At 44.9% G+C, this 13,233-nt stretch overlaps 1 protein-coding gene and 1 pseudogene across 1 annotated transcript in view; one reads left to right on the forward strand and one right to left on the reverse strand.

Annotated features, from left to right (window-relative positions):
- The window catches only part of MERTK (MER proto-oncogene, tyrosine kinase), a 95,901-nt gene extending 94,342 nt beyond the window's left edge, over nt 1-1,559 (forward strand). The window contains exon 19 of the mRNA XM_045828689.1: nt 508-1,559. Within this exon, the coding sequence (XP_045684645.1) occupies nt 508-1,021 (514 nt within the window). The 3' untranslated portion in view covers nt 1,022-1,559. The remainder of the gene's footprint in view (nt 1-507) is intronic.
- Nucleotides 1,560-11,052: 9,493 nt separating this feature from the next.
- LOC123811278 lies at nt 11,053-12,360 on the reverse strand (annotated as a pseudogene).
- Between the last annotated feature and the right edge of the window lie 873 nt (nt 12,361-13,233).

Genomic DNA, 13,233 nt, shown 5'->3' on the forward strand with positions numbered 1-13,233 from the left:
GTGAGGCACACACTCCTTCATCCCCCCCCCCCCCAGGCCCTTCTTACTCAGCTCTCCTGATGACAAGTCCAGTCAGATGGTGCAGAACGGGGGGCAACACACTTTTTCTGTAAAGGGCCAAGTAGTAGACAATTTTGATTTTGAGTCCATATGGTCTCTGTGGCAACTACTTAACTCTGCCTTTGCAGTGGAAGCAGCCACACAGAAACAAATCAATGTACCTGTATGTAGTCCACTAAAACTTAATTCACAAAACAGACCATGGGCCAGGTTTGGTCCATAGGCCATAGTATGTCCTGTATTCCTGCAGACAGAGGAGTACTATCACACACCATGGAACATTGATACAAGCCAACCAAATATTATGGCACAAGGAGAACTTCAGTAATTTTCAAAAAGCAAACTTAGTGTAGATTAAACTGCGATAAAACCCAAGACGAGGGGGAAACAGGGTGGACTACGCTCAGTGCTGAGGTAACTCAGGTAACTCGTGCTCTCTGCTCGTAGGTATGGAATCATGCACTCCTGCTGGAGGGCGGAGCCCTTGGACCGGCCCACCTTTTCTATGTTGAGGCTGCATCTGGAAAAGCTCTTAGAAAGTTTGCCAGAAGCGCAGGACAAAGCTGAGGTCGTTTACATCAACACCCAGTTTCCAGAGAGCGGCGAGGGCCTGGCAGAGGGCCCCGCGCTCACGCAGCTGGACATGGACATCGACCCGGACTCCATCATCGCTGCCTGCACGTCCCGAGCTGCAGTCAGCGTGGTCACGGCACAGGTGCACGAGAATGGACCTCAGGAGGGAAGGTACATTCTAAATGCGGGCAGCGAGAACTGGGAAGACCTGGCTTCTGCCGCCTCAGCAACAGGGACAGTGGGCACCAGCGGTGTTTTCCTGGAGGACAGGCCTGTAAGGAATGGGGTCTCCTGGTCCCAGTGCAGCACGCTACCCTTGGGGAGCCCACCGCCAGATGAACTTCTGTTTGCGGACGACTCCTTGGAAGCCTCAGAAGCCCTTGTGTAAGGAGATCCGACTGACAGTCCCAAACCAGAGAGCTTCCTCTGCCTCCGAGACCCTCCTGCACCCGGAGTTTCTGGTGTCTGTCTTCCTCGCCAAGTGAACGCCACGGCCCGGAAGCACCCGATGATTGTTGTTAAGTGCGTCGTCGTTAAAAACACACAGTATTTATTTAAAGAGAAAAATATGTATGTATATGGTGGAAAGAGATATAGATACTATATTTTAATAAGAGAAGACTTATTTTATGTCACTTATCTTGCAGATTTTAAAATTTAAGCTTTAACAGCTTCATCTCTAGAGCTGCTCCTTGATGTTAACATTTGCACAAAGTTTTTTTTTAAAGTTCTCTATCTTTTTTCTGACTATTAAATGTAAAACTATTTGTAAAATGAAATGTCACATTTGACACAGTTTCTGGTCTTAAGAAAAATCTGATATTCTTTTGTGAATCATCTGTTTGATAAGAATGACTTTTGATATTTAAAGTTTCATAACTGATTAATTCTTTGATACAACTCTCTAATAAAATACGAATGAGGAAGGATGGGTTGTGCTTGGTTGACTTGGAGAGACAGGTCGCCGGTAGCCTCGTGTCTTTGCGAAGGAATTCATTCCCTTGGTGCCCGACCCTTAAGGCACTTGCTCTGGCAGTTCTTGGGTGTTCCTTAAAAATCAGAAAAAACATTCTGAAGAGACCAAAGGTGAAGAACAGAAAATGTGAAGAGGCTGAAAAGTGCAGCGTGAATGGGAGGACTTCAGATGACTTGTCAGAGAGCGTCGGACAGGGGAGGACTCTGCTGCCTGGGCGGCAGGCGCGGCAGGGGGCAGGCCTGGTGCCCCACCGCCTGCGCCCGCGTCCCGGGCCTTCCTCGCAGCAGCCTTGTCTCTGAGCACCCGCCGCATTCCCAGCTCTTCACAGGACTAACCTGTGCATCTGCATCACAACCACGGTGCCAGTGCCATTGTCCTGTGCGGGTCATGAAGTGAGGCTGCCAAGGTCTCACTTCATGAGAGTGGTCTGTGGTGGCCCACACCTAGAGGAGGCAGGAATGACAATTCCAAACCATCTGCTTCTGGCTGGTTCCAAGCATGGGACTGCAGGGTCTGTGCCAGGGCCTCTCGGCCTTTTTTTTTCCAGTATTTTTACTTATTGATTTTTAAGGGGGGAGGGGGGAAAGAGAGAGAGAGAGACATCAATTTGTTGTTTCATTTATTGGTGCATTCATTGGTTGATTCTAGTATTTGCCCTGACCTCAGATCAAACCTGCAGCCTTGGTGTTTCAGGACCACGCTTTAACCAACTGAGCTATCCAGCCAGGGGCAAACCTTTTTAATGTAATTAAAAAACGGAGATGGTACTTACTATGTGCCAGGCACAGCTCTCACTCAGTCCTCCCAACAACCCTACCAGGTACTATTAGCTCTACATCACAGACGGGCAGACTGAGGCAGGCAGCGGCTACCTTACTCTGCTCACAAGAGCAGCAGCCTGATGCGGTCAGTTGATTCCTCAGCCCTCGGGGCAGCACGACTGGCCTGGGACTACTGCCGGAGCCTCATGCAGGCCACCGCAGCCTGTGAGGATCAGCTTCTGCACCAGGCCCGGGGCCGTGGCCTTCCCAGCGTGGATCCTGGTCCTGACTGCCAGCCCCGGTGTCCCTGACTCCAGGGTAAGCAGCTCCCCTGTTACTGTGAAGTGCCCATACTAGAAAGTTCTGAGGGTAGAAAAAGAATCTGCACTGTTACAAGAAATGCCAGCATCACATTTTATCAGTGAAAGAATAGGAAAATCATTTCTACTGTTAGAAATTTTTGAATAGTTGTTTTTAAAAAATCAAAATCAGTTGTTTTTTATGCTCTTTCCTTGAGCAAAGTTTCTTGTTGACGGTGACTATGGAGAATGTGAATAACTCATCATTATAGTCTCAATCAGGAGCTGCCTGGTTAGTTCAAGCAAAAACACACAAACAAGCCTAACGTTAAAGGCGTGTTCATGTCTGTGAACAAATTAAAAAAACTTATTTGGAAGCTTTATATAAATTTCATATTAACCAGCTAATATACAGCAGGTCCTTGAATAACATCATTTCATTGTAACATTAATGAGAATAAAATTGGTTTGGGGCCAGGGTCACCCTCTGCGTGGAGTTGGCACTGTCTCCCCGGGTCTGTGTGGGTTTTCTCCAGGGACCCTGGTCTCCTATCGCATCACAGAGATGTGGACGTGAGGCGAGTCTGTGGGCTGCACCGTCCCAGGCGGAGGGAGTGTGGGTGAGTGGACCTGCGAGGGAGCAGGTCCCATCCAGGGTGGTCCCGCCTGGTGCCCTGCGCAGCTGGGGAAGGGTCCATCCACTGGAATCAGTGGGCTGGAAAATCGTCATCTTAGATGTTTTTATTCTTTTCTCTTAAATGTATGTAAAGCTCTCATTTATTCCGTGTTTAATATTAGGAGTGTTTTGGGTCTTTTATTTAGAAGGTTGTAAGATGTAGGAACTTCGTTCTTGTTTAGCTGGTAAAGTTCTGGTAAAGATAGTTTCATCGTATGTCGCTTTGCTTAAGCCACAGTTTCCAAGGACCTATCGAGGCTGTTTAGTGAGGGCTTACTGTACTCTGTTTCATAGTTCCACTTTTAGTTATTTAATGTCAACAAATATATAATGAGTAGTTCATCAGATCCCCACGGCGGCCCGGGCCCTGTCCTGTTTGCTGCGTGTGTGCTGCGTGGCCTGAGGAGGGCTGGGATGCCTGGACCAGGTCCGCCAAGGAAAGTAGAGAAGTGAGGCAGGGGTGGCTTCTGGCTTTTCCTGAGACCTCGGCAAACAGAGAAAGGCCCTTCGTCCACCTGCAGCCATGCACTGAGGCCTGCGTCACCCGGGGTGTGAGGAGCAGCCCCTTCACAACCCATGTGCTTTTCCCAGGAGGAAAACAAGCAGGATCTCCATCATTCAGACACTGGAAATCTCACAGAACTTTGCAACCCCAGTGTCCTCTCAGCCATGTTTGAATGTCTGAAAGTTTTGAAAGAACGGACGTTCAGGGGCTCCACGCTAGCAAACTCGGGTACTGTCTTCTGAGCATGAACTAAAAATAGCCTTTCAAGTTCTCTTTTGTGTAAACTCTAAGTGCTTTCGTAAGTGGCTCTTACAGGCCAACAATGGGGGAGAGAAAACAGAGGAACAGGCTGGGTCTTTGTCTTCAGCCAGGCTTGGCCAGGGCCAGGGGGTCGGCCAACAAGGCAGGAGAAATACAGAAACACTCGTGACCTGCAGGTGGAGACTAGATGTGCCTTGTGAGGGTTCTTTGTGCTTTTTTTCCTTTTCTCCCCTCTTCTCCCTCCACCCCACCCTGCCTCGTTTTCCTGACTTTTTTTACTGAATAGGAAGGAGAAGTGAGGGGCAGGGTCTCAGGATCAGGGACATAGCCAGCGGCAAAGGCTGGACAGGACCCTGTCCCACACACCGTCCTTGAGCAATAGGGCAGGTTGCTTGACTGGCCTGGAGCCTGAGTTCCCACGGGTGCACTGTAAACATGGCCACGCTTTCCCCTGCACCCCTGGGTGGCTGTGTAGGAAGTGGGCAGCAGGCTGGCTGAGAGAACTTGACACTTCTTAGAGGCTTCTCACATTTTCATTCCTTATGGCATACAAACTCACCATTTGTCACATTAGAAATATTTACCCTGATTCTGTTACCAACTCACTCCAAAATAATACAAACTGACTGGAGAAGAAAAAAATTCATCTTTACCAGTGATGCTCACAGTTGGGCAATTGGTGGGGTGCAGCGGGGAGGACTGGCCCCCATCGCTCACCTCCAATGACTGTTGGGCTCAGAGGTGGGCAGATCTGGACACGCCAATGCCCAAAGATGCCCTCCTGTCAGTCTCCCCCTGAGTTCAGTTACTGTCAGCCTCAGGGCCCGCCCCTCCCCAGATGTGCGTGAGGGCGAGCAGTGATGGCTTCATCAACAGGACTTGGGTACCTGAGGGGAGTCAGTGCCCTCTGGGGAGGGTGAGGTTCTCCCTCCACCTCCACATCTCCTCCCCACCAAGCAGAGGTTCCCTGCTGAGGAAACAGGCCAAACACCAGTTTCTTATCTTAGAAACCAGATTGACTCTTGCCAGACTAGTCCTGACCTTTGCAACTTCTGGTCATCAGCAAAACAAGCTGGAGCATTTGCTGAGTCAACGGGAAAGTAACTTAACCACAAAGTAAATCAGCTACAACAGCAACTTAACTTCTCTAAAGCCCTTTTATTAATCTTGGGTGACAAATGGAAAAAGGAAGTTTTGTTTTCTTTAATGAACATTTCAGTAATGAAGTGTTTCTACATGTGGATTTTCTCTCTTTTAAAGCTCTAAGAACAGAAGTAAAACTTCCCTTATTTTCAGCTTTAAAAAGCATGTCTAAATGACTTAGCTCTTTTGTATTTAAATGTAATGATTGCTTCTACAAACTGTAACCCAAAGACCACTACTTCAGGATATTTTCGTGTACAATTCTTCTACTAGAATAGGTTGTACATACAGAAATTTGAAAGATGCCCCTTAAGGATGCTATAACCATAAACTGATTCATGGGTTTATTAAGACTGCACAATTATAAATTCTATGGGAACAAGTCGCATGAGGACATGTAATCAACTCCCCCACTCCCAACATTTCACAGAGAAGAAGGCTCTGTTCCGGGGCTTTCCAACAATAGCCATCAAGGCCTTGCTGTCATGAGTCACAGCCCAGAGGAGGGAACAGACGGCCTCCAGTGCACCCTCTCTTTTAAAGAATATCTTCAGGATGCCCTGACTTGCACACCAAGTTCATCAGTGCCACGGCAAGCAGATCAGCTGAGTCTCAAGTGCTACTGAGACTCTGACAAACCCCAGCACTAGAGATCAGGTGCTCACAGTCCTGCCCCGTAGGATATAAAATTACAGAAAACAAAGCAAGGTGCCCAGGTTGGAAAAGAGGTAGTAAGCTTTCTTTACTCACAGATAAGATAATTGTGTATGTAGAAAAATCCCAAGTAATCCATGCGCAGAACAAAGAAATGAGAGGTAACCAGTGATTTTAGAAAGGTCACAGGATGTAAGATCGACATGCAAAAATCATTGCCATTTGTAGTGTGAACAATGAAAATATGAAATGAAGAAAAATTCTAGTCACGATGCTATCTAAAAGAATAAAATATGTGGAAACAAATCTAACATCTGAAGTGCAAGACATGTGCACTGAAAAACACAAAATGCTGACGAAAATGAAGAAGCTCTGAAGAACTGGGAAGACACTTCATGTTCATGGATGGAAACATCCCAAATTGCCAAGCTGACAGTTCTTCCCAAATTGATCTATAATTTCAACATAATTGCAATAAAAATCCCTGCAGTTTTTTTGTAGAAATTGAGAAGCTGACCCTAATATGTATATAGTAATGCAAAGAACCAAAACATAAAAGGGTGCTGAGCTGCAGATCCCCTAAAACAGAGAAAACCCCCACAGCTATCACTTGGGGGATGAGGGAAGCAGGGCCACTGAGAGCTGCTTTGTGTGTGTAAACCTTGGCCAGTGTTTTAATAACGTTAAAAAGCTGTGCCTGCACTCAGAGCCAGAGAGGTGGGTGTGACTCTAACCTGTGATGTGGTATAGTCGGAGGGGCATCTGGCGCCTGCAAGAGCGATTTGGAGGCAGCTCCTACATCAAGGGGCCATGCTTGCCCAGACTAACAATGGCGGGGAGAAAGGCAGAAAAAACCAGACTACTGGCAGGTGTAGCCAATGTGGGAGGAGTCGGAAATGAGGTTATGGAGGAAGATTTGTGCCAGGACGTAAACCCAGGCAAGGTAGCCATCTGGGGCTTTGTGCCATGTGGTTTGGGAGCACACAGGGAACTCTTTTGACCACACAGCTTAGAAAGAAGCAGAAATGAAGAATGTAGCAGCTGTGCAGGGCTCTTGACCATGTGGCTGGGGAAGGAGAAGCCCCTTGACCGTGTAGCAGTCCTGGGGGGTCTTGGTCACGTGGTTTAAAAGGATGCAGGACTCCCACTGGCATACCGTGAGGAAGTGCCACGTGATTCTGGATTAAGAACAGGAGCCTAGCTGAGCTATGGACCTCCTATTTCCGTTCCTGGGATATGGTGCCCCGGACTGGACTGGTTTGGCAAGGGGAGGCAGGACTGTGTTTGTGGGTGTTTTAAAGGGACTTTGGGATTTAATGGTGACATCCCACCATTATTCTGAACCTGTAGAACTTTTGAATAAATAGTTCCTTTCCTTTTCACCAGACGCTGGCACTGAGAGCCACAGTTCTTAATCAGTGGTGGGCAAAAAGAAGCAGAGTAACAAGACCACCAGGGGTGGAGGGATCTTCTGCAACAAAAATACTTTGGAAAAAGAACAAAGACTCAAAACTTTTAAAGAAATGTAGTTGTAACAATGGAGATCCATCAGCCAAAAAGAAAAAAGAAAAATACACAGAAATTAACTCAAAATGGATTATAGACCTAAATGGAACAGCTAAAACTTCTAGAAGAAGGCACAGGAGAAAATCTCTGTGACCTTGAGTTAGGCACAGTCCATAAAAGGATAAATGGATAAACTTGACTTCTTCAAAATTTTAGAATATTGTTCTGTGAAAGATGCTCTTAAGAGAATGAAATGACAATAATTCTCAACGTCATTAGCCATTTGGGAGATGAAAGTGAAACCACACAGTGAGACACCACTTCATGAACGCTGGGATGGCTGTAGTGAAGACAAACACCGGGTGTCGGCAAAGATACGGAGGCCTGAGACACTTGGTGCATTGCTATTGGAGAAAACAGAGTCACTTTAGAAAAGAGTTTGGCAGTTTCTTCTTTTCAAATATATTTTATTGATTATACTATTACAATTGTCCCACTCCCCCCACCCCACTTATTCCCCTCTGCCCTGCACCCACCCTCCCACCAGCATTCCCTCCCCCTGAGTTCATGTCCATGGGTCATACATATAAGTTCTTTGGCTTCTCCATTTCCCATACTATTCTTAGCATCCCCCTGTCTATTTTGTACCTACCATTTATGCTTTTTATTTCCTGTACCTTTTCCCCTATTTCCCCCTCCCTCTCACCACTGATAACCCTCAATGTGATCTCCATTTCTGTGATTCTGTTCCTGTTCTAGTTGTTTGTTTAGTTTGTTTTTGTTTTTTTAGGTTCAGTTGTTGATAATTGTGAGTTTGTTGTCATTTTACTGTTCATAGTTTTAATTTTCTTTTCCTTAGATATGTCCCTTTAACATTTCATATAATAAGGGCTTGGTGATGATGAACTGCTTTAACTTGACCTTATCTGGGAAGCACTTTATCTGCCCTTCCATTCTAAATGAAAGCTTTGCTGGATAGAGTAATCTTGGATGGAGGTCCTTGCCTTTCATGACTTGGAATACTTCTTTCCAGCCCCTTCTTGCCTGCAAGATTTCTTTTGAGAAATCAGCTGATAGCCTTATGGGAACTCCTTTGTAAGGAACCATCTCCTTTTCTCTTGCTGCTTTTAAGATTTTCTCATCTTTAATCTTGGGTAATGTAATTATGATGTGCCTTGCTATGTGCTTCCTTGGGTCCAACTTCTTAGGGACTCTCTGAGCTTCCTGGACTTCCTGGAAGTCTATTTCCTTTGCCAGATTGGGGAAGTCCTTCTTCATTATGTTTTGAAATAAGTTTTCAATTTCTTGCTCTTCCTTTTTTCCTTCTGGCACCCCTATGATTTGGATGTTGTAATGTTTAAAGTTGTCCCAGAGGTTATTAAGCCTGTCCTCATTTTTGTGAATTCTTATTTCTTCATTCTCTTCCAGTTGAATGTTTATTTCTTCCTTCTTTCCAGATCATTAATTTGAGTCCCAATTTCCTTCCCTTCACTGTTGGTTCTCTGTACATTTTCCTTTATTTCACTTTTTATAGCCTTCACTTTTTCCTCTATTTTGAGACCATATTCAGCCATTTCTGTGAGCATCCTGATTACCAGTATTTTGAATTCTGCATTGGATAGATTGGCTAGCTCTTCATCACTTAGTTCTGTTTTTGGAGCTTTGATTTGTTCTTTCATTTGGGCCATATTTTTTGTCTGGGTGTGCCTGTTACATAGTAAGGGGAAGATCCTTAAGTATTTGCAAGGGCGGGGCAACCCACATCTCTGTGTTGTGGCTCTGTAGTATGTGGGGGAGGGGTCCAAGAGAGAATCATGCTGCTTGCTCAGCTCTCAGATGGCTTTCAGTCACTTCCCCCACCGCCCACAAGCAAACTGGGCCCTTCTGGTGCCGATTCCCAGGTTGGTGTATTTGTGTACATTCTAGGACCCTGTGGGTCTCTCCAACAAACTCTGCTGTGAGGCTGGCAGTTTCTCCTGCTACTGCAACCCCTACAGGTTTTACAGCCAGAGGTTTTTAGGCTTTATTTCCATGCATTGGAACCCTGGGTTGCATGGTCTATCTTGCTCCACAGTTGTTCCTCCCAGTTTATCCGCCCACAAATGTGACATTGCCCAGTCCACCAGCAACCGCACCCACCTGGTCCTCCAGCTGGCTTCCTTGCTGCTTGTCCTCTCCAACCCAGCTGCCTGTCTCCACCCCTCCTACTGGTCTGGATGAATGTTTCTTCTTTAACTCCATGGTTTTTGGACTTCTTTACAGTTCAGCTTTATGGAAGTTCTGGTTATTTTTTGTTTTTAAATTTGCTGTTGTCCTTCTTTTGGTTGTTCAAGGAGGCAAAGTATATCTACCTATGCCTCCATCTTGGCCAGGAAAGGACTGGAAGTTTCTTAAAAAATTAAAAACAAACTTGTCATAATCCAAAGGATTTCTACTTCTTGGAAACTACCCAGCAAATAAAAACTTATGTCCACACAAAGACATGTATGTGAATGCTCATAGCAGCATTATTTATAACAATATAAAACAGAAAACAACTCAGACGTCCATCAACTGGTGAGTGCATAAACAAAGCGTGGTATATCCCATAATGGAACACTATTTAGCAGTAGAAGGGAAGAACTACTGATATGTATGTACTATGACCTATTGAGTCTCAGAAATGTGATGCTAAGTGAAAGCAGGCAAATGCTAAAGACTACATACTGTATTGTGTCATTCATGTTGTGAAATGTCACAAAGGGGCAAAGGAAGTGTTCTAAAACTAGACTGTCATGTTAGTTGCAGAATTCTGTAAAATTTACTAAAAATTCTTGACTTTCAACTTACAATGGGTGGTTTTTATGGTATGCAAGTTATACCACAATAAAATTGCTTTTTAAAAAGTATTACTTTCCCCTTTAAATATCTGAAATCTTCCTTTATCTTGTATCTTTCTGAACATGGTGAAAAGTAAACTCTCCCTTAAGGATTCCTAATATAATCAATAGATGATTCTTCATTTCTACTTCAATATATTCAATAGATAAAACACTAAATCTGAGTAATTACCTTGGAAAAAAATTAGACAAAACTTTTGGTTTTTACAATGTTTTAAATTAGGACATATTTCAGATATATAGAAAAGTGTGCATATTAATATCATGTAGGACATTAGAGTGTGCCACCTCTAGATATACCACTGTGGCATAGGGATTATTTTGAGCTGGAGGCAACTGAGAATCAACAGATGCAGAAAGAAACTTTCTCCAAGCTTCCCCTATCTGACCCAAAGCAGAAACTTCTGACAAATGAAGACTAACATAAATTTTCTCTGCTGGGAAAATTTTATGATGATAAAGAAGATGGCAAGTCAGCCAAGATGGACCCTCACAAACAAATCTGATCCCATTAGTTTCCCCCATGCATTTACCGTGTCACAGCTTGCCCCCGTGGAAGACTAAAACCACTCTTCTTTCGTCATTGTCACCTCTCTACAATGTACTGGTCTTTGATAGGAAACTGTATAAGCCCAAGTTCTAACCAGCCTTTTGAGTTACTCATCACTGAGTTCTCCCACATGTACACATGTTTATTAACCACTTGTTTTTCTCTTGTTTGTTTTTTTTTAAGTCTCAACTTTTTATTGGCCTCTTGCCCTAACAAGGGATGCCTGACTTCTGCTGCCTTTCATGCCTCAAAACTCTGCCGTTGTTGATCTCAGACACCAGTTTGCCATCCACAATCCTGGTCTTTTGGATGGTTTGTAAGGAGGTGCTTTTGTCCAGAGCATCAACAAGATTGAAGTCCTCCCTTTCTTCCAGGAGGCTGCACTAGGTGGCAATCTCAGCCTCCAGCTTGACCTTGATGTTCAGCAGGGCTTCATACTCCTGGGCCTGGCGCTGCCCCTCAGCCTGAGTCTGGGCCCCACTCTGACTCCAGGTGCAGCAGGATCCCATTGAGTTGTTCCATCCAATGGCATAGTACATTGCCACCTCCCTTGGGCTGTTCTCCAAACTGACCTTCAGATTCCTCACTGAGTCCAGGTCAGTCTCCAATGACTGGACCGTACGTATCGGTTCCATTAGTGTCATCTCAGCAGCATCTATCTCAGCAGTCTGAAAGGTGACCAATGTGGTGTTCTCTTCAGTCTGAAGGGACCAGTACTTGTCTAGCTCCTCTTGGTTCTTCCGAACTAGCTTATCATACTGGGCCCAGATGTCTGCCATGATTTTGCCAAGGTCCTGAGATTTGGGGGCATCCAACTTAACGGTCAACCCAGAATTTGCAATCTGGTTTTGTAAACCATTTATTTCCTCCTCGTGGTTCTTCTTCATGAAGAGCAGCTCCTCCTTGAGAACCTTGGTCTCTGTCTCCAGCTGCAGCCGAGTGATATTGGTCATCAGTGACCTTTCGGAGCCCATTGATGCCATTCTCCACAGACTGGTGCATGGCCAACTCCATCTCACACTTGACTCTGAAGTCATCAACTGCAAGGTGGGCATCGTCAATCTGCAGAACAATGTGGGCACTGTCCACAGGATTTGCAAAGATCTGAGCCCTCAGGTCCTTGATGGTCTTGAAATAATGCCCCCAGTCTCTGGCCCAGAGTCCCTTCTTCTCTAGGTGTTCCCACATTTTGCTCTCCAGTCTCCAATTATCAGCCTCCAGGCTTCTCACCCTCTCCAGTAGGAGGCCAGGTGGTCCTTCAGGCATTGCATAGTCTTCTCACTCTGGGTGCCCCCTATGCCCACCAGACCCCTGGTCATCCCTGCAGCCAGGCCCCCAGATCCCCAGCTGCCCTGCACACTGGTGGAGTGGGATATTGAGATCTGGGGGCCTGAGCTGCCAGTGCCTGCATAGATGCTAGCTGCGTTGCTGGCCAGCCAAATCCAGTAGCTGGGCAACTACATGGAGCCCAGTGTCCAGTAGCTTGTGGAGAAGTTGGAGCATGCGCTGAAGCTCATGTTGTTCAGAGAGGAAAATGAGAAGCTGAGAATCAGGTTGAAGCTGCCTGTTTTTCTCTTGTTAATGTTTGTTTGTTTGTTTGTTTGTTTGCTTGTTTTTGTCAGTCTAATTTACAGGATCCCAGCTAGAGAACCTAGGAAGATAGAGGAGAAAGTTGTTTTCCTCCCCCACAAACACTCATTTATGCGCTGCTCCAAATTCACCAATATGGACATTTTCCCAGAGTATGGTCTATCTAGCAGATGTTCTATGTGAATTTGAAAGAGTGTGTACTTTGCTGTATGGGAGTGGAATATTCTATTATGATTAATTAGTTCAAGTCAGTCAGTAGTGTTGTTCGAGTCCACTATATTCTTACAGATTTTGGGTTTACTTTTTCTGTTAGCTATTTAGGGAAGACTACTCATATCTCTGACTATAATTGTGGATTTTTCTAAATTTCCTGCCAGTTTTTGCTTTATTCATCTTAGGTTCTGTTATTAGAAGCATAAATATATAGGATTTTTATGTCTTTCTGATGAAGTGACTCCTGTCTCATTATGAAATGGCTTTCCCTAAATCCTTCATAATATTCTCTGCTGTGAAATCCAGTTTGATGTTAATATAGTCATTCCAGCTTTCCTTTTTATACTGTTAGCAGGTCATGTCATTTTTCATTCTTTCCATTTAACCTATTCGTGTCTTTATATTTAAAGTACCTTTTTTGTAGGTAGCATATAGTGAGATACTGTTTTTTCTCAACCAGTCTGACATTGCTGCCTGACATTGCTGACATTTTATTTATTTATTTATCCTCACCCGAATACATCTTAGTGGTTTTAGAAAAAGGGGAAGGGAAGGAGAAAGAAAGAGAGAGAGAGAGAAACATCAAT

This window comes from Phyllostomus hastatus, unplaced genomic scaffold (assembly GCF_019186645.2).
Source record: "Phyllostomus hastatus isolate PE091 unplaced genomic scaffold, TTU_PhHast_1.1 phas_scaffold_78, whole genome shotgun sequence".
Taxonomy (NCBI): domain Eukaryota; kingdom Metazoa; phylum Chordata; class Mammalia; order Chiroptera; family Phyllostomidae; genus Phyllostomus; species Phyllostomus hastatus.